This window comes from Vulpes lagopus, chromosome 3 (assembly GCF_018345385.1).
Source record: "Vulpes lagopus strain Blue_001 chromosome 3, ASM1834538v1, whole genome shotgun sequence".
Lineage (NCBI taxonomy): Eukaryota > Metazoa > Chordata > Mammalia > Carnivora > Canidae > Vulpes > Vulpes lagopus.
In genome coordinates, this window is record NC_054826.1 from 144,921,001 (window position 1) to 144,946,090 (window position 25,090).

Genomic DNA, 25,090 nt, shown 5'->3' on the forward strand with positions numbered 1-25,090 from the left:
AAAACAAATCAAGGTAACTACCGCTTGTACTTTCAAATATACTAGTAAGACTAAATAATACATTTTTAGTTACAAATAATCTAAAGAGAAAAACTAAGCCACAGATCAACTTTTACCTTGAATCAGATATAGGTTTGGATGCCTTTCTGCCTTTAATTTTAAATTCATGGGATGTTCCTTCAGGTTCTTTCTCTGCTTTGAAAGCCACATTTGGTGGCACAGGAGGAACACGAATTCGCAACCCAAACAAATGCTTCTTCTTCTTTATTTCTTTCCCAGACATAAACCTAAATTTTTAAAAAAATTAACTAAAAATTTAAAAACTGAACACATATACATGGCAGACCCTAACTCATAACTTTCAGATATAAAGCCTTTACACATGAAAGTCCACCCAATACTACACAACTCACTCTTTCCCTTTGCTTTCATTGATTCTTATCTGCTCCAGAGCCAAATCCACAGGATATAAAGAGGGATGGATAGTATCGGAAGGAAGGGAGAAGAGTACATGTCCACTTCCCTTTTTAAAATGTGGCATCTGACTTCTTAAAGAAAGAAGAGTAGAGTAGTGTCTTTTTAGTCCTAACATGTGTTTTCCCATATTTTGGTGTCATCTGTTTAAAAGATGTCCAAAAATATTTAGGAAAAGAAGAATTATATTTCAGGGTGGATCTGTCAGATCCACTGGTCAGAAAGTAACAAGTGTTATTAGCATTGGTAAAGAGGACCCAGTATGAGAGGTCCAAAAAAATAAAGAGTATCTAGTGTATCAGATCTAGAACTGGAAATAACCTGGAGCAGAGAAAGGTTATTTCAGTGTGGGTTTAGATCTCTGAAAAATGTGCCCCATAATTCTTTCCCAAAGTCCTCAGGCTCCTTTTTCCAAAACATCCCCACCTACCTTAATTCTACTGGACCCTGCCTAGCCTCAGGAACCACTACACCAAATGGTTGGAATGTTCTTCCACTGCTATGCAGGTTTGAGAAAGGGGAGCTCTCGTTTCTATCAGAATAGCAACAAATGTATTATCTGGTACCCTAGATTGGATTACAGAATTCACATCCCATAAAGTATTTTTACCAGCACAGTAACTGCTCAAGCACTTTATGGTTTTTTGAACTGGCCTAAAGATCTAGCTACTAGTAATTATGACATTTTTAAGGAGAAAACGCCGTCAAGTTCAAAAAAAGCAACTTGTTACAAATAAGTATTTTATAAAATAGCTCAATGGTTGGTTAGAGCCAGCATATACACTTACAAAATTATTTCTATTGAAATTTTTAAATATTTTAAAGAAACGTAGATATGCCTTTTTTGCCTTTTTTTTTAAAAAAAGGAAAGCCCTATGGAAGAATATATTAAATAATCAATTATCAAAAACTTAGTACTAACACTACTTCTCTGAAACTGATGACAATAACGAATCTTAAAACCATAGAAAATCTCAATCATTTTAAAACCAATATTCTCTATAATACTTTCCACTGTTGTTTGCATTTTCCCACCAGCTAAGACTTTATTTTCAGAATACTGTATTATAAAAACAAGTCATTACTGAACATGTTTTTCAACTGAACAGGCCAAATTCCCCTGAGATATCAATATCTCATCCACCAGTCCCAGAGGAATGCTCTTCCCTTCTCCAACCCTTGAGAATCACTGCTTTACCTCTGACTGAAAAAGAATAGGACATTAAAAAGCTTTAATGGTTTGTACTAGTTCTAAACACCAATCCCACAATTCTTAAACAATGCCATTATTCCTTATACTTACTAAATGTCTCCCTCATAGGGATACATAAAATAAATCAACTTACATGGTCTTGTAATCATTTAATGCCTCCAGAACATGCTCATATCTTTCAGATTTTGGTGTGTCTGCCAGCTGTGAAGTATCAAGAAACAATTTAACGCACTATAATTTCATCAATTAGTAATATACAGGTGCTAGACAGAGGCAATGTGATGCAGAAGAAAAGTGTACTGACTGGTAAGTCAGAAGATTTAAGTTCTAATTCCACGTCTTCATTGACTAGCTGTATGATCTAAGGCCATTTAATCTCTTAAGACTTGTGTTTTTATCTAGAAAAAGGGAGTAAAAATCTTTCTCTAATTACCTTACTAGTAATTATATGAATCAAATGATATGTCTGAAAGAACTGTAAAATGCAAAACACTACAAAAATGGGATTTTATTAAATTTATTTTAATTCTATAATCTGAGGAAATAATACATTAGAATGACTTTAATATCAACCATATATAGGTTCTAATAAATATTCTAATTGATACTAATAAGTGACAGTATAAAATGTAATGAGAAATATAAAATTTTACTTCCCGATACTTGTAATATTAGCAGAACCCAATAATCTCTATAACATTGAATAATTCTGTGAAACTCAGGGGGGAGGGGGTTATTTCATAAAAGTTATAGACTTTAGCCAGCCCCAAAATTCAAAATGTCTCAGTAATTTCTTATCACAAATCATTTTGAAAACTATCCAATTCTAGAAAATATTATTTTGTTTCAAAAGGGCTTCCTTAAGAGTCATTTCTGCCTCTTCCAAGTTTAAAGGCCTAATAGCAAAAACTATAAATTATGAAAGGACCATTTTCAACTCAAGCCACAAAAGCTTTTTTAAAAAATCCAGAATATTACAATTGATTTTCAAGGGTACCACCAGTATACTCTTTACCAATTTAAATTTCCAAACCTCAGAAATACTTCAGGTAAAAAGATCGAACAAATCTGCCAAATAGAATGTTGGAGGTAGAAGAGACTTATAGAGCCATCTACTTCAATTCTCTTTATTTTACAGTTTAGTTAACAGATATAAAGGTTAAATAAAGTGCTCAAATTCACATAGCTGATTAGTGAGAGAGCTAGAATCTGAACACAGGTGATGATAAGTCCTTTCATTCAACATTCACTAAGAGCCCATACTGTGCTAATGTGCTGGGTGCTTTTAGAAAAAAGAAAGAAATGGGACAGTTTTGTGCTCATGCCTCTAAACCATACCATTTCCTCTTAATTTCTGTAGTGTTCAATGACGGAAAATTTTTATTAAAGAAGAAATAACAGAATCAGACCTTAAAGCTTGAAAGACACTCTAGATGTCCATCTAATTCAAAGTTCCAACAATATTGCAATCCCTTTTAATATATAGTACAGATAGTCATTCAACCTTGGTTTAAATATTACCAATGATGAAAGCTGATGAGGTACCCACTGAGGAAGCCCAATCCATAGGTGGACAAAACCTTTCTTCCTGGAACTCTTCTATTCCCTCTTTGACAAGACAGTTCTTCAAATATCTGACAGCAGCTATCATGTCTAAGTATAGGATATGTCTAAGTTTAAAATTAAGTTGAAAATTTTTAGCAGCCACATTACATGATTACTTCATATTAAGCTTTAGCTAACTAATTCCAGCTCTTCCTCGTCCCTCACCTCCCCATCTCAACTCAAAAATCTTATCAGATAAACTGATCAAATCAAGTATTCACTATCATACATTGCTTCTTCTGAACTGGTTGGTTGTATATTTAAGTCTAAAAGCAGAACTTTATAACTGTTGTTAATCTGATTTGGTTTTCAGGTCAGTGTTTGAGATAATCTTCTCTCTAGATTCTCTCATTCTTCTTGAATTAGGGGTAGACACAAAGACAGAACTCTGTGGCTCTCCAGGAGACTCTCTGTCAAGGTTATTTCCAAGACACTGACTGCTTTTGTTTCTATTATTCAATTGGCTACATATCCATTTAATTTTTACTTTTAAACTTAACCAGTTCAAATTTGAGTATCGAATGTGAAATTCAGTTATACTATGTCTATACTACACCCATAGCATTTGACATACCAGTGTGGCTAACCATATCAAAAAAAAAAAAAAAAAAACTAGTGTATTTAATATGATTTATTCTAATAGTGTTTTTCCTTATTGCTTTTTAAATCTTCACAAACCACATCTGAAAAATGTGCTCTACAATTTCTGACAAAACTAGCTTCTCAAATCTACTCTTTTGCTTTTTGAAAAGTACAATGAACTCTTTTTCTGGTACTTCCTCTCTATGGTTCTCAGAAATTTTACCTGTAAGTTCCTTTGGCACTCCAAAACTCTTTTGCATAGAAGTATTAATTTCAACTGGCATTATGGGGCCAAGGATCTCCTTTCTGTATTTTGAAGACTCTAAGTACAGATATTATAGTTTAAATCAAATAACCTGTACTAAAAGAGTATCATGTTGTATGTCGACCACCTGATCATGAGATTTATAATTTATACTGCTAACATAATAACCATTTTTGTTCCTCCCATCACAGACATTAATCTCACACTAAGCTTTTACTTTCAGGGTTGTAAATTCTGTATAGACAAAAATGCTATTCAGTATAGTTAAAACTCTTCCTGTCCATAAAATATACCTTTAAATCACCAAGTTTGAATTCCATGCTGCCAAGGCTTAAGTATGCAAAAACAGATGAAGTCATCTGTTTGCCAACCTATATACTGCATATTAATATGAAACACTCAAAGTCTCAAGTATTATTAATACACACCTCTATTACACATTTCTTCTCTAGCCAAAACATCATTTCTGCTATAGTATTTCATTTAAGTTTTATCAATGCCTTTTTCGCTTACATCCTTCAAAAGGTAGCAATACACTACTCTGCTATGAATCTTTGAGGTTTAAAATTTAAGATTACCGTTAACAGAAAAGTAGGCTCCCCTTACAGAATTAGGATTTCAGATCACATTAGGAATTAAGGACAAATGATAATAAGCAGATTCCAAAGTATGAATATCTCATTTTAACTCCTAAAAGCAATTTGGTACAACTGTTAATTTCTCAATCTAAATAAAAACCTTAAGCAACATTTATTTGGGATCTCAAATGTTGTATTACATACTTTTACTATCTCCAAGAAAATATTACAAAACAATAGTTTCTCAAATAGCTACAGTCTATACAAGGCATCAGGTTACAAAGATGTAAAAGAAAACAAAAATCACATAAGGAAACATGATATAGAACTATCATTATATTCCAATATGTCCTAAAAATTTCAGCTTCTCCTCACAATCTCAAAATAGCCAACTAAGAAAAAAAGTTATACATAAATGTTAAATTTGCCTTTCAGTATGAAAGGATATACTCTCCAAAAAGTTTAGTATTTTTGAAACTTCTTTTGTTATAAAAGAAGTCATAGTATTTTCTCTTACCAAAAACAAAGCACAAAACACTGAATGGATACTACTGATTCAATTAAAATTGCTCCAACTAACTAGAAATAGAAATAAGTATTTATGAAGCTTCCAAAATAACATAGCTACCATTAAATTTTGACCAGCTCAAATTAAGTCCTAATTCAGCTCAGAAATGATAAATATAAGTGCCTCCCTATGACTAGTGTGTCCACATGTATTCTTAACCAAAATGCCATAAAAATTTCAATCAACTTCTCAAGTCACCCTTTACCCACATGGGGGAAGAAACTCCACATTTAAGAGAGAGCAAAATCATAACTATTTTTCTGCATTGTTTCATCTTTGAAGAGAAACTTCTAGAGCAAGTGTCTATATCATATAATCTAAGTATATATAGTAAGAACTAATGGTCAAAATGACACTCAAGTACTCATTTAACCAACAATATACTTAACATACAGTATTTCCCATGTTTTAATAGTAATTAAAGGTACTTTATAAAAAGATTTTTAACATAAAAAGATTTTCGAACAAAAAGTTTTATAAACCCAAGTCTGGACTAGTGACAAAACTCAATTTGCAATTCAGTTTCAGTTAACCAAAGACATACTATTTTAATAATCTAGAATAATCCATTATTTGTATTACCTTTGATTCTATTATCACAAACATTTAAAAGTAAGCTAAATGAAAATTACTGAATAAATGTTACAGGCTGGTATAAATTTTATGGTCTCATTATTAAAATCTCACTCTCAAAACCAATTATAATGACAATATAAAGATATAAAAGATTAATACAGAGGATTAAAAGCTACTTCCATCTGTAAATATCTGAAGATAGAATAAGTTTGAATATTTTCTTTTTTTAATGCAGAGAAAAAGCAATCAGAAATGATTAGAAAATCATTTGTTCTGATAATAAAAAATTTTTTTTAGATTTTATTTATTTATTCATGAGAGACAGAGAGAGAGAGAGAGAGAGAGAGAGAGAGGCAGACACAAGCAGAGGGAGAAGCAGGCTCCATGCAGGGAGTCCAATGTGGGACTCGATCCTGGGACTGTGGGATCACGCCCTGAGCCAAAGGCAGGTGCTCAACTACTGAGCCACCCAGTGTCCCTCTGATAATAAATTTGATGGCTCCAAAAAAATGGAAACACTCCTCAGAAAAGTAAAACTTCTCCATTGTAAAGTTTAAAGAGTATAATGTTCTTAATTTTTTAATTAAAAAAATTCCCTATTAGCAATAAGAAATGGAAATTTATTTCTAGGACATTATTACATAAGCTAAAGAAAATGAAAATATATCTTCTAGTGAACTTTTTCTGATGTACAGCTAGAACTGAGAATCCTGAGATTCATAACCTGAACTCCTTTCTTTGAAACAGACTGATTTTTATTTTCTATTTTCAGTCTCTTGAGTAAAATCTAAATTGCACTTTTAATAAGATAGTATTTGAAATAAAATAACTTGAGTCTTTATATGTGTGCCCACCATCTACATGAAGTAACTACGATAGAATTTAATGTGAACCATAAAATATACTAAGACTATAGATGTATCTGCATATGAAGTGCTAAAAGAACCATGGCAAGAAATAAAGCATTTTTAAAAAGAATATATTAAAGCATTATATAATAAGATGACTATAATGAACACTACAGTTACTAGTGCCTTATATTTACTTTTTTCTATTACTACTCGTTTGTTAAAATTTATCAATTTTGTTAGTCACTTGTTCTCTCAAATTTCATCCAGAAAAAGCATGTAACAGAAAAGAATGTTCTATTTCTAACTTATAACACTCAAAACATCTTAACTCAATTAATTTTAATATCTTTGATTTTAAAAATCTAAGTATTCTACAAGTGTTTGATTTATATTTTATATAGCTGATCTACCGCCAACTTTTAAATGTGCATTATTTGCTCTCCCTGATGCCCTGTAAACCCCTGATATCCTATTTGACAAGAACCTTTTATAAACTGCCCCAAACAACCCAAAACAACCCAAAAATCCCTGATATCCTATTTGACAAGAACTTTTTATAAACTGTCCCATGTCTAAAAACTACAAAAAACAGAAATTCCTCCTAAATTTCATATTAGTTTATACCTCAAAAAGTAATGTGACTAAAATTCACACATCTAATTCCACATACTATAAAACAAAATTTTTATTTAAGCTAAGAGTAGTTAGGGGCACCTGGGTGGCTCAGTCAAAACATATGACTCTTCATTTCAGCTCAGGTCATGATCTCAGGGTCGTGAGATGGAGGCCAAGCTGGCATTGGGCTCTACAGTAGGCATGGAACCTGCTAAAATTCTCTCTCTGCCCTCCTCCTACCCTTCCCCAACATTCCTACCCTCTCTAAAGGAAAAACAAAACATTAAGTTAAGAGTAGTTAATATCCATATTTTAATAATCCTAAAAATGCTAAAAACAAGGTAGCTATTAAAGTCACTTTCTGCTTTGTGCTCATCTATGGTTTCAAAATCTTCTTCAATGAATATGCATTAACTTTTATATTGCTTTTTCTGAAAGACTCTGTAAACCAGCATGTGTGATTAGACTTCGCAAATGAAAAGCAAAATGAGATGTCAGAATGGGGGGGATAATCTCCAACTAGGATAGCTTCACTCCCTCCCTAACTCACTATTTTACACTATTACTGGGTCCTCCCATTCCTGGAAGTCAAAGATATACATACATATATAAGAGAGTACCAATAAGAGAGGAAAGGAGAGTATTGGTTACATCTCTTAAGCTTATAGAAACTTAGAGGGCAGCCCCGGTGGCGCAGCGGTTTGGCGCCGCCTGCAGCCTGGAGTGTGATCCTGGAGACCTGGGATCGAGTCCCATATCAGGTTCCCTGTGTGGAGCCTGCTTCTCCCTCTGCCTGTGTCTCTGCCTCTCTGTGTGTCTATGACTAAATAAATAAAATCTTTAAAAAAAAAAAAAAAAAGAAACTTAGAAAAACAGGAGGAGGAACCAAATGCAAAATATACAATAATTAGGATTTCTCCCTCCCTTCTATCTTTAACTGCAACAATTCTCATTTCAGAAAATGGAAGAATCAAGTAATTTTCTTCTTCCTTCTACATTTTTTTCTGAGTCAAGAAACAATAAATGGGAGGATAAGAGGACTAGTCCTGATATCCTCATCAATGTTACTTCACCCTGAACTAAAAATAAAATTCTACTTTAAATGTGTGACTTGTACATGTATCTTAGTTGCTTTTAATAGAAACAAAACAAAACAAAAAAGACATCAAACAGCTAATGAAGTTAACTCTAAGACCACTTACCTCTCCAGGATGTAATCTATCCCAGTTTTCATTAATGTATGTCATAAGTTCAAGTTCAGAATCAAAGTATTTCTTCTTGTGAATAACACTTAGGTTGTAAAGGCATAGGTGTGCTATATCTACCCTGGAATCCAAAAATAATCACAATATACAAAAACAATGTTTTGGGTTTTGTTAAGAAATCACATTTTAAAAAAATTAAAACAGCAATTAAAAAGTCCAAAGTGAAGTATTTAGGTAACCAAAAGGTCAACAGCATAAGTCATATTCACAATATAATAAAACATCACATGAAAATAACTGGAAAATATTAAATACACTCAGTAGTAAATATAAAGTAAAAAATATCTGAATAATTACTTTAAATACATTCAAAGAGGAAGTAACTATATGAAAAAATAACTTAAAATAAAAAATTTTGTATTTCACTTACATATAAGCCTTACAACAGATCATACTTTAACACTTTATCTGATTCATGTGTTAAATCTTATCTTTTCCTAAAATACATTAAGCATTTAATAAAAATTCCTAAGTATTTACTATAAGCATTTTATCAGTAAATCACCAAAATTCATCAAACGTCCCATACCCAAGAATTACACCAAAGCAGAAACTGGCATATTAGGTATAAGACCTCTCTCCTCTATTGTATGCTATTCTGACGACCCAAAAGAATTAAAAACATGAATAAGAATTTAAGAATCTAAAAAACATGTAAAGCTACATTTTATGCATTAGGAAATAACTGGCTTTATTATTTTAGCAAGATGACTAGATAATCTTTAGTGAAATGACATCAGATTTAAGGATAAATAAAAGAAATAAAGACAGGCATAAAGAAAAGCGATTTTTTATTTAAACCAAGTTACTGTATACAGAATATTTCACCCTGTAGGTTTAGGAACATGGCCCTTTATTGCTCCTTAACAGAAATGTCCATACTTACCACTGTAATGGTAGACGTTTGAGGTATTCTGGTCCAGAACTGCAGACAGAGCAAATAAACGTATAAAACCTAAGGAAAAAAGAAAAGCTGTATGTTGAATAATCAAGGGTATACACAAATTATCCAACAGTTAAAACTAATATTCAGCAGGTACATATCCTAACAATAGTTGTGTGATACACAAAAGCAAAGTATAATTTAAATTATGATATTGTGATTTAAAGTTTTTCAGTAACAGATGAAATAGTTCATAATGGGGGGGCAAAGGCAGTATTTTTTACCCATTAGACATTCAGAGTTCACATACAGACTCATACACAGGTATAGTTTACTAATGGTTTGTGTGTACCATGAATTGCAATAGCAGCCCCCATATACAATGTTATATTCAATGCTCTAAACAATCTGGTAAAATAAAAGGAGATAAGCTGATCTTCCTAAGTTCTGTAGGATAGTAAGCAGCATAAGCAGCATTTAAACCCAGATTTTTAAACCAAGTTCAGTGCCCTTTCATTTTTCTTCCTAGAGCCCTCTACTATTCCACTTTCTCCTAATCCAGAAAGTACAGTGGGTCTGCTTTAGTAAAATCTTTAGATCGAAGGTGTAAATTTTGTACCAAAATTCTGTGGCCTTTTCCAATTTTCTGTCATAGGATCCATTTGAGGTTCTTTAAAGGAAGGTACCAATGGGAATAGTTTAGAGCATTGTGGGGCAATAGGAATAAATATAATCACTGATCAAATACTTAAAATTGTTCTGGAATAACATCTAAAAGCACAAAAATTATTTGTATTTTAAAATTATGCATAATTCTAGTATATCATTCAGTATTTTCCCTCTAAGGTGACTCCTTAAAAAAAAATTAAAAAATAAGGTGACTCTGCAAATCACCGCTGCAATGACATTTAGAAATCTGAAACTGCAAACATAACTACAGTACAAAAGCTAAAAAAAAAAAAAATTTTTTAAGTCAACTGGTAAAGGTCAAGTACCCTTCTCACCTGTCTCCAAATAGCATTGGCTTTTGAAGGCATTGCACACAAGCCTCATGAAACCACTGCTTACATTTGCAGCATTGTAGCATCTTTAAATACCAGCTATAAGAAGAGAGTTAAGGTTAAAATTACTACCTTTGGAAAAACTTTTAAAAACAAAACCAAACCAAAAGTTGCATTATAACAAAATAGTTCTGATTACACTATGACATTTTTGCTGTAGTTAGCATTAAATTTTTTCTTTCCCAAAAAGGCTCTGATGAATGATTTCACCCCTCTTTTCTTATCCACGAAAATTTATATAAGCTCTTTAAAGATACATGTACTATTTCCAGTCAAAAAATGCCTGGTTCCTACACTGGTAAAGAATCTCAAAAAACAACCTAGGATTTTTTTTCACATTAACTCTCTACACTGAATAAGGGAGATTAGTTTCAGAAGTTACTGATGTATGCAGCTATTTGCCCCATATACCAAATAGTCACAGGCAGCTTTGTTTCTCCAGTGTTTCCATTATTTTTGTCCATTATGATGAGAAGGAATGAGAATAGCAATTTAATAAATTTGGTTAACAAAATTGTAAGTCTAATCAAAGACTCTACCAAATGTAAAGGCTTTGTGGCAGGTTTTGTTCTTTTTCAGATAGCTGAAGAAGCTAATAAAACCGAATCTCTAGCCTAAGGATATCGTCTATTTTCAGCTAGTGTATGGTTTTGATCTACTGATATCTTTATTTGCCACCCAAATAATGCCTTTTCTTCCAATAATTATTTTGCTCAACAAGTGAGTACCCCATTAACTGTAAACCATATGTACACAAAGACAAGAAGACTGATATTAAGTAAGGTTATTCATTCATCAAAAGACTAATAAATACTAATTATGTTCCAGGTACTTAGCTAGGTCCCTGCTAAAGTTAGAGTGGCTAGCAATATTAAACACAGTTCATGTGGTCATGGTATTTAAAGAACAACAAATGACCCACCTCATAAAATGCCTATGACAACTTCCACCAATTTTGAGCAATACTTTAAACTAAATGGTAGGTGTAAACTGAGTAAAGGAAATGATCACTCTCTATCCTTATTCACTGTATCTCCTTTATAAGTGATTAAAGAAACTAGACAAATATTTCTTAAAAATCTGCACGTGACCAAAAACTAAGAATTGTTATAAAAATGTTAAATCAAAAAAACTCCATTAAGTACTAAAGATTAAGCAGAATGAAGACCTAAAAATTCATTCATCTATACATTCACTTATTCATGTTTCATCACTGAACAACGTATATCTCAGTCATGGTAAACTTTTAAAGACATTTTCTGTCCATGCATTTGAACACATTAATGACAATGACTATCATTTAATGACAATGACTATCCCAGCATTCTCCTAAACAGTACCCTTATCAGGCGCCTGGGTGGTTCAGTTTGTTAAGCATCTGACTTTGGCTCAGGACATCTCTAGGTCCTCAGACTGAGCCCTGCGTCTGGCTTCCTGCTCAATGGGAAGTCTGCTTGTCCCTCTCTCTCTGCCCCTCCTCACCCCTCATGCTCTCTCTGCTGCTCTCTCAAATAAATAAAATCTTTTAAAAAAGTAATTAAATAAATGGTACCCTTGCCTTAAGAGAAACACTGAGTCTGGAAGGAAGAAAGACACAAAAATCCAACAATTACAATCTAAAGAGTGAAATATAAAATGATTCACTAGCCATTTTTTTAAAATGTAGTACAAATACATGATGTATGACTTGGCTTAATGAGATTATTAAAAAAATAAAGAAAGAAAGAATTAGAAGTATCAGTTGACCACCACAAACCCAAAATGAGCCAAAAAATAAAATGGGACAACTCAAGAGAAATAATATGTACAATCTTTCCTTAAACAACAGAAGTATACTGTTCTGAACTCTAACAGCTCAATTATATTCTAAGGCTATTCTTGGAAACACTGTATTTTCTAATCATAACATCATATTTCAAGATTAACTTTCAAAAACTGGAGAGCAACAAAGACAGAGGTTAGATGTCATGTTGCAAAGAATGTTTGATCATAATGGAGATTTTAACCTGGAAAAAAAACTATTGGTACGAATCATGAGAGTAGGAAATATGATTGCTCGATTGAAATATTTTAAGAGTTACCTCCTAAGAAAGATAAGATGTACCCATTTAGTTCCAAAGAGCAAAAGTAGGACCAGTGACCAGCAGTTAAAGATAAATTTCTAAACATTCTTAGACTCATTTATTTAGCTCATATTCCATGATAAAGATGACTATAACTATGGCCTCTAATTTTCTCCCCTAATTTTCTTTATTGATATTTTCATGCATTTACAATTCACTACCACTCTCACACCACAATCAATAACAAAAATAAAGAAGATAATGTAAACAAAAATCACTTAAGGGGCATAAAATAACTATTTACTTACTCTCCAGGGCCTCCACAATAGCAATAACATTGCTGGACATTGGTTTTATGACCTGCATCCCATTCAAGGTCTGCCACACTATAGGGTAATGTCTGCTTCATGACTTGCAATGCTTTGGCATTTGGTCCTTTCTTAAGCGCACCACCCCTCTATATTAGAGGGAAAAAGTTATTTAAATGAATGAAGGATAAAATTTTAAATACAATTCTTTAACATAAAAATGCTTCTGAAACTTCCGAAGAAATTTCCATTCTAAATTTCTTACCATATCACAAACTGTTTGACTAATAATAATCTTTATTTTGTCTTTCAAATTATTGCCCCAATTCCAAGACCACTCGCTATCAGAAAATAAGTGCAAGGATAGCTGCAAGTCACTTAAGCATCATTAGTCAAACAATAAGCATCACCTCTTTCTACCCAGCATTGATTGCTCATTTCAGTCACATAAACTTTGAACGTACACAATCATTACGTTGAGAATGCCTTACAAATTCCATTTAGGGCTTTAGCCCAAAACACTTAAAAGATACCTTTGTTGTTGTTGCAAAAACACACTGTCGACAGAGCCATTTTTCATCTGAATCAATCACACTGGAATCAATATGAGGTGTGTGACACAACTGATGATATCCTTAATATCAAAAAAAGCATAAAGCAAATTCTATTTTATTAATAAATACTGCAACACAATTTTAAGAAGGCATTTCAGTACTCTTCACCTACATTAATATATTTACAATTGATGAATAAATTTATGATAACAGCTTCAAATTATCAATGTAAAGTATTTTTAATCATTAATTTTCAACAGGAGCATTAAGTATGTAATAAAGCTTTTCCACAAAATTAAAAGAAATAAAGGTTTACCTTGGCCACACTTATCACAAATAACCATTTCATTGGGAGCTTCTGAATACTCTTCTTGACATATTGTACAGACCATTTCCCCACTACCAGTGGCTCCTAAAATGTTGAAAATATATATTAAAAGATAGTCATAATATAGAAGTATCTCATATAACAAAGCTACTTTTTTGATTCAGTGGGTAGCCCACATTGACAATATTTATTCACTAGACCATAATGATTTCTTCTCAAGACAAAGTACTATCTATAAAATGCTATCTCTATGCACCCTCTGTCCCTCCCACTTTAACTTAAGATACCTAACTACCTACATTGATAATTTAACCTGTTTTTACAGCAGAGGGCATAATGCAAACTGCTCTCAGGCAAATCTCTTATCATTCACTTCTAACATTACTACTCCCCTTGTCCCCTGCTGGACAAGAAGATGGGATGTTTTGTGAACACTCCAACTACTCTCAAGACTACACATCTACCTATATACATATATTCACTTACCCTACACTGCCTACCATCATGAGACTACAGAAAGAGGGCAAAGAAGATAATGTCAATGACTTCTTTGTGGATTCAATACATTTCTTTTAATTTACTAACTTATGAAAGAAGCTGAACTCCAATGATTTAATCTCCCATTTCTGAAATCTGGAAATATGGTGTCCAATAGAATATCCTAACAAAATCTCAATGCAACAAACGTTAGGCTGTTTCACAGTTACTAATTGTATTTTTTACCTGAATAGGTAAATTATTTCCTTAGGCATTTTTACTCCAAAAACAATTTTATTATTAAAAAACAAAAACAATTGTATTCTACAGAATTTAGAATATGATTTTAACGTTCTAACATCATTATTCCCAGTTTTCTATTCTCATCAATTTCATAGTTAAACTACACAGTATATTCATTTGTCAACAATAATAAAAATGTACCATTATGGGCAATCAGCCGGCCAGGTATTTTTAGGCTCTTGACATATATTACTTTGTTTAATTCTAAAATTATTACATAAGTATCTCACTTATAGAGAGGAACTGAGGCTCAGAAAGATAAACCAACCCAAGGACTCTTAGAAAGTATCAAGGCTAGGATTCAAATCCAGATATGCCAGAGTCCATACTCTCTCCACTGTGAGTTCCTTCCTTCTTTTCATTATTTTGTCCTATTTTTTCTATCAAAAGTATTATTCACACTGCTATTTTCAAAATTATAACTTCTAATAGTTGTATAATATTACATCCAGTGGAAATAACCAAATTTACTTTATTACACCTCTACTCTTAGATCTGTAAGTTAACAAATTTTTTATTTGTTCATTTTTTGCAGTTTTTCTTGTCTTTTGGTCTCTCGTCCCCTCTCCCTATCTCTCCCAGGCATTGTTTACTTCTTTGTACACCTGGAAGGACACAGCCTCCATAGCTTCTAAGTTTATGATTCCAGTCAGGAGAGCAACCAGACTGAGCCTGGCACCTCTCAGTCCAAGTCTGCAATTCCTGAAAAAGGACTGACAGCCCCAGGTTTTGTCTTAGGTATATCAATTTTGTTGTTTTTGTTAAAATAAAACTACAGTAAATACTTTCCACCTACCTTTTCAATTTGAATTATTTCTTTTGAATAAACTGCTAGAACTGCATATGCAGTATCGATTAAAGAATATAAAACATAAATGTAATTGTTAAAGTAATATCCAAGATAAAAATTATTTTCACAGAAACCATAATATTGTTAAATTTTAAAATCCTTTTAAATTTGTTTTAACCTATCTCCCTTTTGTAATGCACTTTTCTTTCACAACTAACATGACTATATATTTTTCCTTATTTACATAAAATTTTTAAGAGTCCTACTAGACAGGTGAAATTAATCCAATTTATCAAGTTATTTTGATATATATCTATTGTTAGCAAGTTTCTTACAGAAAGAAAATTACTAAAGCTACTCTCCTACATTGAAATCTGCCATAGTACAGTATTTAGTTTCACTTGGTCATTCTATAACAATTACATGTGTGCTTTTTGGGTGCTATAAAGAGTTAAATAGGGGTGCCTGGGTGGCACAGTGGGTTTAGCATTGGACTCTTGGTTTAGGCTCAGGTCATGACCCTAGGATCATGAGTCTGAGGTCTGCATTGGGTTCTGTGCTCAGCACAGAGTCTGCCTGAGTTTCTCTCTCTCTCTCTCTCTCTCTCTCTCTCTCTCTCATTCTGTCCCTTTCCCCTATGAATGGGCACACACTCTCTCTCTCTCAAATAAATTAAAAAAAAAAATTTTTTTTAAGAAGGGTGAAATAGCTAAGGAGTGATCCTTTTTTTCTTTTCAATTCTAAGGATAATAATTTTAAAAAAGCCAGTCAGCAAAAACAATCACAGACCACTTAGCTGATAAACTGGGTGCAACACATATTGGACAGTACCTCTTACTGTAACAACTTTCTATATGTACTACTGGCATTTTTCTTCCTGTCTGGAAGGAAGGAGTGGAGAGAGGGAAGAAAGGAGACAGAAAGATCTATTTTTAACCTGCAAGAACTCTGGAAAGTTGAGAGAGTCACACAACTAACAGGGGAACAGAAGCAGTATAACATGTTTCAGTCCTACCACAGAGAAAAACTCAAGTTTACAAACTAAGAAAGAAAAAATTCTGTATGCAGGGTAACAAGACCTGCTCAGTATCACTACTGTTGGAGAACTATCCTCCTATCCCTTTCCTCATTGACTCAATTTCAGGTTCAAAACATAATTTCAGTACTTTAAACTGATTAGTCTTAAAAACTATAAAAAAATTTGTCTTAAAAGATATTTTACTAGAGTTACAAGCTATTGAGTTCCCCACAAAAGCCTGAGTACCAAACCATGTATATGGTAATTAGAAATTCTAATTCTTTTACCAAAACTTTCTTAGTCTTTAAAAAAATTATGAAATGAAGAAATAGAACACAGTAGTAACCTACCACAGAGTTCCACTTGGGATTCAAATTAAAAACCCAAGCACTAAGTACTTTAGAAAGATATCCAACCTTCAGGGAAAGAAAATTTACGTCTCCTTTCTACAAGATATGAAACACAGGTCTTATTGCAATTAAAAAAAAAAAGTGGGGGTTTGGTATACAACTAAAATACTTAGATTTTTTTTTTAATATTTTATTTATTTATTCATGAGAGATAAAGAGAGAGAGAGAGAAGCAGAGACACAGGCAGAGGGAGAAGCAGGCTCCATGCAGGGAGCCCAACACGGGACTCGATCCCGGGTCTCCAGGATCACACCCTGGGCTGAAAGCAGCACTAAACCACTGAGCCACCCGGGCTGCCCAATACTTAGATTTTTAATAATCATAATTTATAAATCACTTTTCATGAAATATCTAGAATAACACGTTTATATGGCAGATTCAAAGGGCATACGTAATTATAGAAATTATTACAATAATAAAATAGAAAGCATTACAAGAAACATACCTGTAACCAAACCAAGTCATACCTGTATTCATTTTTACTTCTACACAAATACAGAATAATTTTTCCATCTAAACATTAAAAATTCTAATTAACTGATCATTTCAAATCATTCTTATTAATGAATACTTCTAATACTCTAAACCTGTTTAAAATACCCTAATTTCCCCCAAAACATCTGGCAAATAGTATGAAATCAATAAATACTAGCTCTCTGCATTACTTTTACTAATATAAGCAAGTAACAGTTAAGTTGAAGCCCAAAGTATTTCCATATCAGTGGCTAAAAATTTTTCTTCAAAGTTATTAGATGGGTCCTAACAATAGTTCATAGATGTGCATCACTGATGCATCTGTTCTTTAGTCTATCTCTACTCTAACAAGAATAATCCCTGTTCTTACAGGGCCAATAACATAGATTATAACTCCTTGAGGACTGTGAAGAATACATTTTCTCAAAGGTGATTCAGAGTTACTCAATAGAAAATGACAGGCTAAAGGAAATCAAATTTTAGTGTAAATCATGTTCAAGAGAAATAGTAGCACCTGCCTGTTTGAATGTCCTTCCAGAGAACCCAGGATTTAGAACTGTCTTCAAATATGATGAAGCAGCTCTGTTTCAATATGTTTATCTGAAATATAAAGGAATTATGGTGATTTTCTTGTAAGTCAAAAACTAAGTTTTGAAGTTAAATTTATAATTCAAAATTATTAAAAGTTTACTGCAAAAAAAAAAAAGCAAAAGATATATAAATGTAACTTGCCTTTTTGATAGTTCCAAGATAAAACAAGCCATCTGACCATCTAGCTAGGACATCCTGACCCTCTTCAAATTTACATGCTGGCTTTTTGACTTTATGTCCATCCTGTAAAGACAGCTTGGTCAAGGATGTTGGGGTCTTTTGGTTTCGACGTAAAGGAGACCGCTTGTGGACCAGTGAATTACCTGCCCCTGTAGAGTCTCTGTTTAGGAAATAAAAGACCATACATAAGATTAACTTACTTATAGAGCTTATTTATGATATGCTTTATATATTAATCAAAAATTTTGATTTATTAAGAACCTTAAATTGGAGAAAAATATAATAGGTAACCTCAAATCACAAATGCTCTCTAGGAACAAATAACTTTAAAATGGTAGATGTTCTCAATATTCATTCAGTGCCTACTTTTACTGAGGCAAGAATTCAGCAACCACTCCAAGATCACACATATTCAGGTCAACTATTATCAATATAACAGCTCTAAACTGAAGTAGGTAAGCCACAGTCTTGAGCAAAGGATGCCTTAAATCTCATGACTGGGTTTAAATAAACTAAAAGAAGTTACATGGCACATTCCATAAGCCCATGAGAAAGAATAAAAATGATTAGGCCACAGGTAGTAAAAACACACTGACCAATGACTTTGGGGTGGTTAGATATATTCAACTCATTGGAAGAGTAGTGATGACCTCCTTTCAGGGAACCCTACTGAATTAAGTCTTGTATATTAATGAGAACATGTCCCAAGTCCCTCAAATACAAAGATTAAGAGTTTATAAAAATTAAGAACTACCAATTTCACAAAATCATATTCAAATGAGAGGTATAATATCACTTACATTTTTTAACCGAGACTCCAAAATTGTATCCCAAAAATACATTATAATTTGCATATTAATTATTCCATAAACAGCACAGCATATCCATAGCATAACTACTCTCAACTTTTCTCAAAGGTAACAAAGTACTGTTTGTTTTGTTTCACTTTCTTTACTTAGATGCTTTACTAATTAAACATACAACAATGTATAAAACTAGACAGTAATTGAAAAGTAGATAGTATAAAAGTTAAGTAAAAATAAAACAAGTAGGGACCCCTGGGTGGTTCAGCGGTTGAGGGTCTACCTTTGGCTCAGGGCATGATCCTGAAGTACTGGGATCGAGTCCCACATCAGGCTCCCTTATGGAGTCTGCTTCTCCCTCTGCCTATCTCTGCCTCTCTCTCTCTCTGTGTCTCTCATGTATAAATAAGTAAATAATCTTAAAAAAATAAACAAACAAACAAACAAGTAGGTGGGACACCTGGGTGGCTCAGCAGTTGAGCAGTTGAACGTGTGATTCTGGAGTCCTGGGATTGAGTCCCACCATCAGGCTCCCTGCATGGAGCCTGCTTCTCTCTCGCCTATGTGTCTCTCATGAATAAATAAAATCTTAAAAAACAATTAACAATAAATTAACAATTAACAATAAAAATATAAATATATAAAAATATAAAAATATATATATTATAATAAATAAATAAATAAATAAATAATAAATAAATAAACTAAAAAATAAGTAGGGAAGAAAAAATGTTTCAATAGCTAGGAATTGGAACTACCCTACTGCAATACCTAAGAATACACAAATTCAAGGAAATTCTTGTCATCAGCTTGAACATGGATGAACCTTGAAGACATTTTGCTAAGCAAAATAAGCCAGACAAAAAGAACAAGTATTGTATAATCCCACTTATATGATGTAATTAGAGTATCAAATTCATTGAGACAGAGAGCAAAACGGTGGTTGCCTGGAGCCAGGAGGAGGTCAGCATGCAGAGCTGGTGTTTAAAGAGTAGTACAGAGTTTCAGTTTGAAAGATACTGTATTTTTTTTCAAGTTTTTATTTAAATCCCAGTTAAAAAATAACATCAGGGTGGTTTATTGACCCCTGTAGAGTGGCTTAGCGGTTTAGCGCCGCCATCCACCCAGGGTGTGATCCTGGAGTCCCGGGATCAAGTCCCACATCAGGCTCCCTGCATGGAGCCTGCTTCTCCCTCTGCCTGTGTCTCTGCCTCTCTTTGTGTGTGTCTCTCATGAATAAATAAATAAAATATTTAAAAATAAATAAAAATAAAAAATAACATCACATAAAATAAATTCCAGTTAGTTAACATACATTGTGATATTATATTCAGGTGTAGAATTTAGTGATTCATCATTTACATACAACACTCAGTGCTTTACAAGTGCCCTCCTTAATACCTATCATCTATTTAACCCATTCCCCCACCCACCTCTCCTCTAGTAATGAAAGACCTACTACATTTTAAAGATATCTTAAGGAATAATGATTGGTATCTTCCCAAATTTGTTGAAAACCATTAACCTGGGGGTACCTGGTAGCTCAGTAGGTTGAGTATCTCTGCCTTCAGATAAGGTCATGATCCCAGGTTCTGGGATCTCTCTCTCTCTCTGCCTCTCCCCCTATTCATGCACACACAGACACACACTCTCTCTCAAATAAGTAAAAATCTTAAAAAAAAAATTAATCTGCACATCCAAGAAGCTCAGCAAACTACAAGTAGGACAAATGGTAAAACGACCTAAAGTATCTGCCATATACCCAAGTTAGTCCATTTCAAGTAAAAATAATAGTCCGTGAAAAAGCTGCTACTTCAGCTGACAACTAAAAACAATGACATAAATACCTTATGTATACTTCCTAGTTCATCTCACACGACATTAAAAATCTAAACTCAGGGGCACCTGGGTGGCTCAGTGGTTGAGCGTTTGCCTTTGGCTCAGGGCATGGTCCTGGGGTGCTGGGATAGAATCCCATACCGGGCTCTCCATGGGGAGCCTGCTTCTCCCTCTGTCTATGTCTCTGCCTCTCTGAGTCTTTCAAGAATAAATAAATAAAATCTCAAGGGAAAAAAAAAAGAATGTTCTTAAGTGAAACAGGGTTTTCTCTGTGTGTGCGGGCACGTTGATGTATATGGAGGGTTTTTTGTTTTTGTTTTTACTGTAAGTGCTCAACAATAAAGAATATTGCCTTGTTTATGCTAATGTACACAGAAGTTTGACCAACATTGTTTTCATGCCATCTATACAGAGATCAACACAGTGAAGAAGGCAAATAACATCTAAGTATTAAGAAAATAATTTTGATCTTTCAGACTTCTACAAGGATCTATTGTAGTGATGGATGTAGTGTAGTGTGATCCATCTCACACTATGAGAACCATGCTCTAAATAAAAGAATATATGTTACCATGTATCTAAATAAAGGGACTATGTCTGCCATAGATAGCTGTAAGGAAAGGCATTTAGTATGATGATTAAGGAGTTAAAAGTCTGACAAGATGAGTGCTAGAGAGAAAAAAGGAGAATGAATAACTACCATTAATCTTACCAACAGGAGTGCTCAATGCTAGGCTGAGAATCTTCTTTCACTAGACACTAAACAACTTATTGCCTTCAAATCACAATATGAAAATGACTCATATCACAGTAAGTACTTTCTGGAAAACTATAAATCCAGGGCACCTGGGTGGCTCTGTCGGTTAAGCTTCTGCCTTCAGCTGAGGTCATGATCTCAGGGTCCGGGAACTGAGAACCACATTGGGCTCCCCGCTCAGCAGGGAGTCTGCTTTTACCTCTGCTCCTCCCCCCACTTGTGTGCACAGCAAGCAATAATTAATTATAGGTGAAAAATGACTTAATAGAATGCCAAGGTGGCTACTCGGACCTAGAATCTTCCAATTCTAGACTGGAAAATGTACAAAAATCAAAATTGCAAACATTCCCAGATTGGTTTTGTATGCTATGCTATTGCTTCAACAGATTCTTTTTCACAACTGTCTCCCACCTTACTCTCTTAAAATGTTGTAAGGATCTTTGAGGGAAAAGAGAACTAAAATTCCCTTGTTTCCTTATGCTCCCTGCTCCCTTCCACCACACTCCCATTTTCTTTCCTCCCATTCAGAGCCAAACCTTTGGAGGAAATTTACACACTCCCAACTCTCTCTACTATATTCTTCCCCATTTACTCTTCAGCCCACTGCAACACAAATCACTGTTCCCTCACTCAAATACTCCACACCAAAAACAGGGAATGTGTCTGTCTTTCAATGCTCTGCATAGGTCATGATACATAAAAGGCAGAAAGGTTATATGGAAATGTATAAAGTTGAAGCAATTCAAGAAAAATCTATATTTAAAGAGTTAGATTATTTCTTAAAATGATTGCATGCACAAATAATCTGTTTTGTTCTGAATAAACAATAGAATCTAATTCACATACCACAACAAATACAATCTTTTATTCACATAAACATGAAGAACATAAATCATACAAAACTGCATTAATAAACTGGTATTTATGGAAAGTATTATCCTTTTAGAATTTTTGCCCAAAGAAACTAACAAAAAATAAAGCAAGAAAGTAAAGCAAATGACCTATAATATAGCACAACTCAAACGTAATAAGGATAAACACTACATTTATTCCTCCCCCAAGGTTATTTCACCCATTATTGTCACTGATTACTTCCCTCTTCTCTAGAATGTGACCTTTATTAGAAGCCAGAGTAGTTTTTCTAATTTTAGAATTTATTATTTCCTTTCTGATTAAAGGTAAACATAAAATGGTAAATAATACAGAAAGAGTGGAAAATGAAAAATTTCCATGTTACCTCCTCCCACAAAAGAACTGTTAATCTCCTGACTTTTCTTATGTAAATACCACATATAAAGACATAATTAATGTTTTAATAAAGAGCGGAATATTAAATATACCGTCTATAACTTTTCTCATACATATAGTAATGTATCTTGACAATGTTATATCCATTTATGTAAGTATAAAACAAAAGTATGTAAGATAATTGTTTCTTCAAATGCCAAGCTACTTTCCAAATACAACCCAACTGAAGAACATTTAGTATGTTTTCAATGTTTTACTATTACAAGCAATATAAAGCTCATCCTTTTACATTTTTAAGTGTTTCTGCCACTACATGAGATAAATTAATAAAAAATAATTACTGTATCAGAGAATATACACATTTTTCCTTTTTTGCTGTAGAAAATTACAAACATATGCAAAAGCAGACCAAACAAGTATAACAAATCATCAGGTACTCACCACCCAGTTTCAATTATCATCTCACGGCCAAAACTACTTCATTTAAACACCCCATTTTACATTATATGTATTTTAAGTTACAATGTCAAATGAATCTCCAAAAAAGTAGTCTCACTGACACTACCACAACAGTACTTGAAGGCCCATACCTTCACCAACAGTATTTATCCTTTTCCTATTCGACAGACAACACACACATACACACACACACAGATTTCTATCTACAGTTCTATTATTATTAGAAAAGGATTTTTTCCACAGGTTTGTTAATTTGTATGTCTTCTGAAACAGGAGATATCCTGTCTTTTTTTAAAACTGAAATGTTGGGATCCCTGGGTGGCGCAGCAGTTTGGCGCCTGCCTTTGGCCCAGGGCGCGATCCTGGAGACGCGGGATCGAATCCCATGTCAGGCTCCCAATGGATGGAGCCTGCTTCTCCCTCTGCCTGTGTCTCTGCCTCTCTCTCTCTCTCTCTCTGTATGACTATCATAAATAAATTTAAAAATTTTAAAAATAAAATAAATTAAAAAAATAAAACTGAAATGTTCATCTTTTTCATAATGACTTAAGAGCACCTTATATATTATGAGTAACACTTTGTTATACATGTTGGAAATACTTTTTCTAGCTCACACACTACAAAAGTGCCATAACAAAGACTTTTTGATAGGAGGATCAGTACTTAGGGTGCTCAGCTGGCTCTGGTTTTTTTTTTTTTTTTCATGAATAAATAAATAAAATATTTAAAAAATAAAGGATCACTTGACCTGGAATAGTGATTCCATACTGCCCCCCCCTCCCGCCCGTGCACACACAGCACCGTTAATTCCCACTCCCTCTGGCTGTCAGTGGCTTGTCTGCACTTTTGTTGCCAGAGCTACGGATAAAGGAAAGCTGGTTCCTTCCTCCTAGAGTTTACAATGCTGAGAAAACACACACACACGTGCACACATATGCACACACTCACCCCCCAACAATTACAGGCAGCCACGCTTCCGAGTCATTAAAAGCTTCCCCGTTAGGGCGCTTCCCTGGGGCAAACACTCTCTCCTCTTGCATTCAGGCTAGGCTGCCTTGCCTGTTTAAGGAATCAGACCAGAATACACACACACTCAGCTGTCAGAAAGGATGAACACCTACCATTTGCTTCGATGTGGATGGAACTGGGAGACATTACGCTGAGTGAAATAAGTGGAGAAAGACAATCATCATATGGTTTTAATCATATGTGGAATATAAGAAATAGTGAACGGGACTACAAGGGAAAAGAGGGAAACTGGGGAAAAATTAGAGGAAGTCAAACCATGAGATTCCTAACTCTGGGAAACAGAGGGTGGGGGAAAGGAGTGACTAGGTGACAGGCACTAAGGAGGGCACCTGATGGGATGAGCATTGGGTGTTACATTATATGTTGGCAAACTGAATTTAAAGAAAAAAAAATCAGATCAGAGAAAATTTAAACAGAAAACCAAAGCAAATAAAGTAGTTGGTGTGCTTGCCCTTTTCTTAAGCTGTGTACTCTCAACCTCTGTTGTTGGGTTATGTAAGGCGCCCATGTTCTTCTCAAGACCCATCAAATCTCCAGTCCATGCCTTTTTGTTTTTCATGTTACTAGTGCCAATAATACTGTTGCTTCTCCCAAATGGAGTTAGATAAAGTTAAATTTCATTCTACTGCCAAGTAAAGTGCATATCCCCCACTTAACAAGGAAACTATCTGAATATTACATGGGAGACCACAGACAGTTAATTTCTTTTGTCTACAATAATCTATGAGGCCAATATTGAAAAACATAGATTAAGAATTATTTTCTCAATAAATGGCAAAAAAATATGAAGAAATTTTACTTTCAGGTTAATTATTTTTCCTTCAATAAATATTTAGTAAGTATCTGTTCTAAGCCTGGTGAATAAGATAGTCAAGGTCTCTATCTTCAGGGTCCAAGATTTTGATAGGGAAGACTCAACTAGA

At 33.7% G+C, this 25,090-nt stretch overlaps 1 protein-coding gene across 3 annotated transcripts in view; it reads right to left on the reverse strand.

Moving 5' to 3' along the window:
* MTF2 (metal response element binding transcription factor 2) overlaps positions 1 to 25,090 on the reverse strand; it is a 63,028-nt gene that overhangs the window by 8,435 nt on the left and 29,503 nt on the right. Inside the window, exons 2-12 of one of the 3 annotated variants that reach the window (XM_041749585.1) lie at positions 18,176 to 18,192; positions 17,994 to 18,095; positions 17,780 to 17,861; positions 13,778 to 13,873; positions 13,441 to 13,541; positions 12,908 to 13,056; positions 10,480 to 10,575; positions 9,479 to 9,547; positions 8,530 to 8,653; positions 1,821 to 1,888; positions 117 to 287 (exon numbers count right to left, since the gene is read on the reverse strand). In XM_041749585.1, the coding sequence (XP_041605519.1) occupies positions 117 to 287; positions 1,821 to 1,888; positions 8,530 to 8,653; positions 9,479 to 9,547; positions 10,480 to 10,575; positions 12,908 to 13,056; positions 13,441 to 13,541; positions 13,778 to 13,853 (854 nt within the window). In that variant the 5' untranslated portion in view covers positions 13,854 to 13,873; positions 17,780 to 17,861; positions 17,994 to 18,095; positions 18,176 to 18,192. Of the gene's footprint in view, positions 1 to 116; positions 288 to 1,820; positions 1,889 to 8,529; positions 8,654 to 9,478; positions 9,548 to 10,479; positions 10,576 to 12,907; positions 13,057 to 13,440; positions 13,542 to 13,777; positions 13,874 to 17,775; positions 17,862 to 17,993; positions 18,193 to 25,090 lie in introns of those variants that run through there. The other 2 variants (XM_041749584.1, XM_041749586.1) reach the window with 2 other exon arrangements.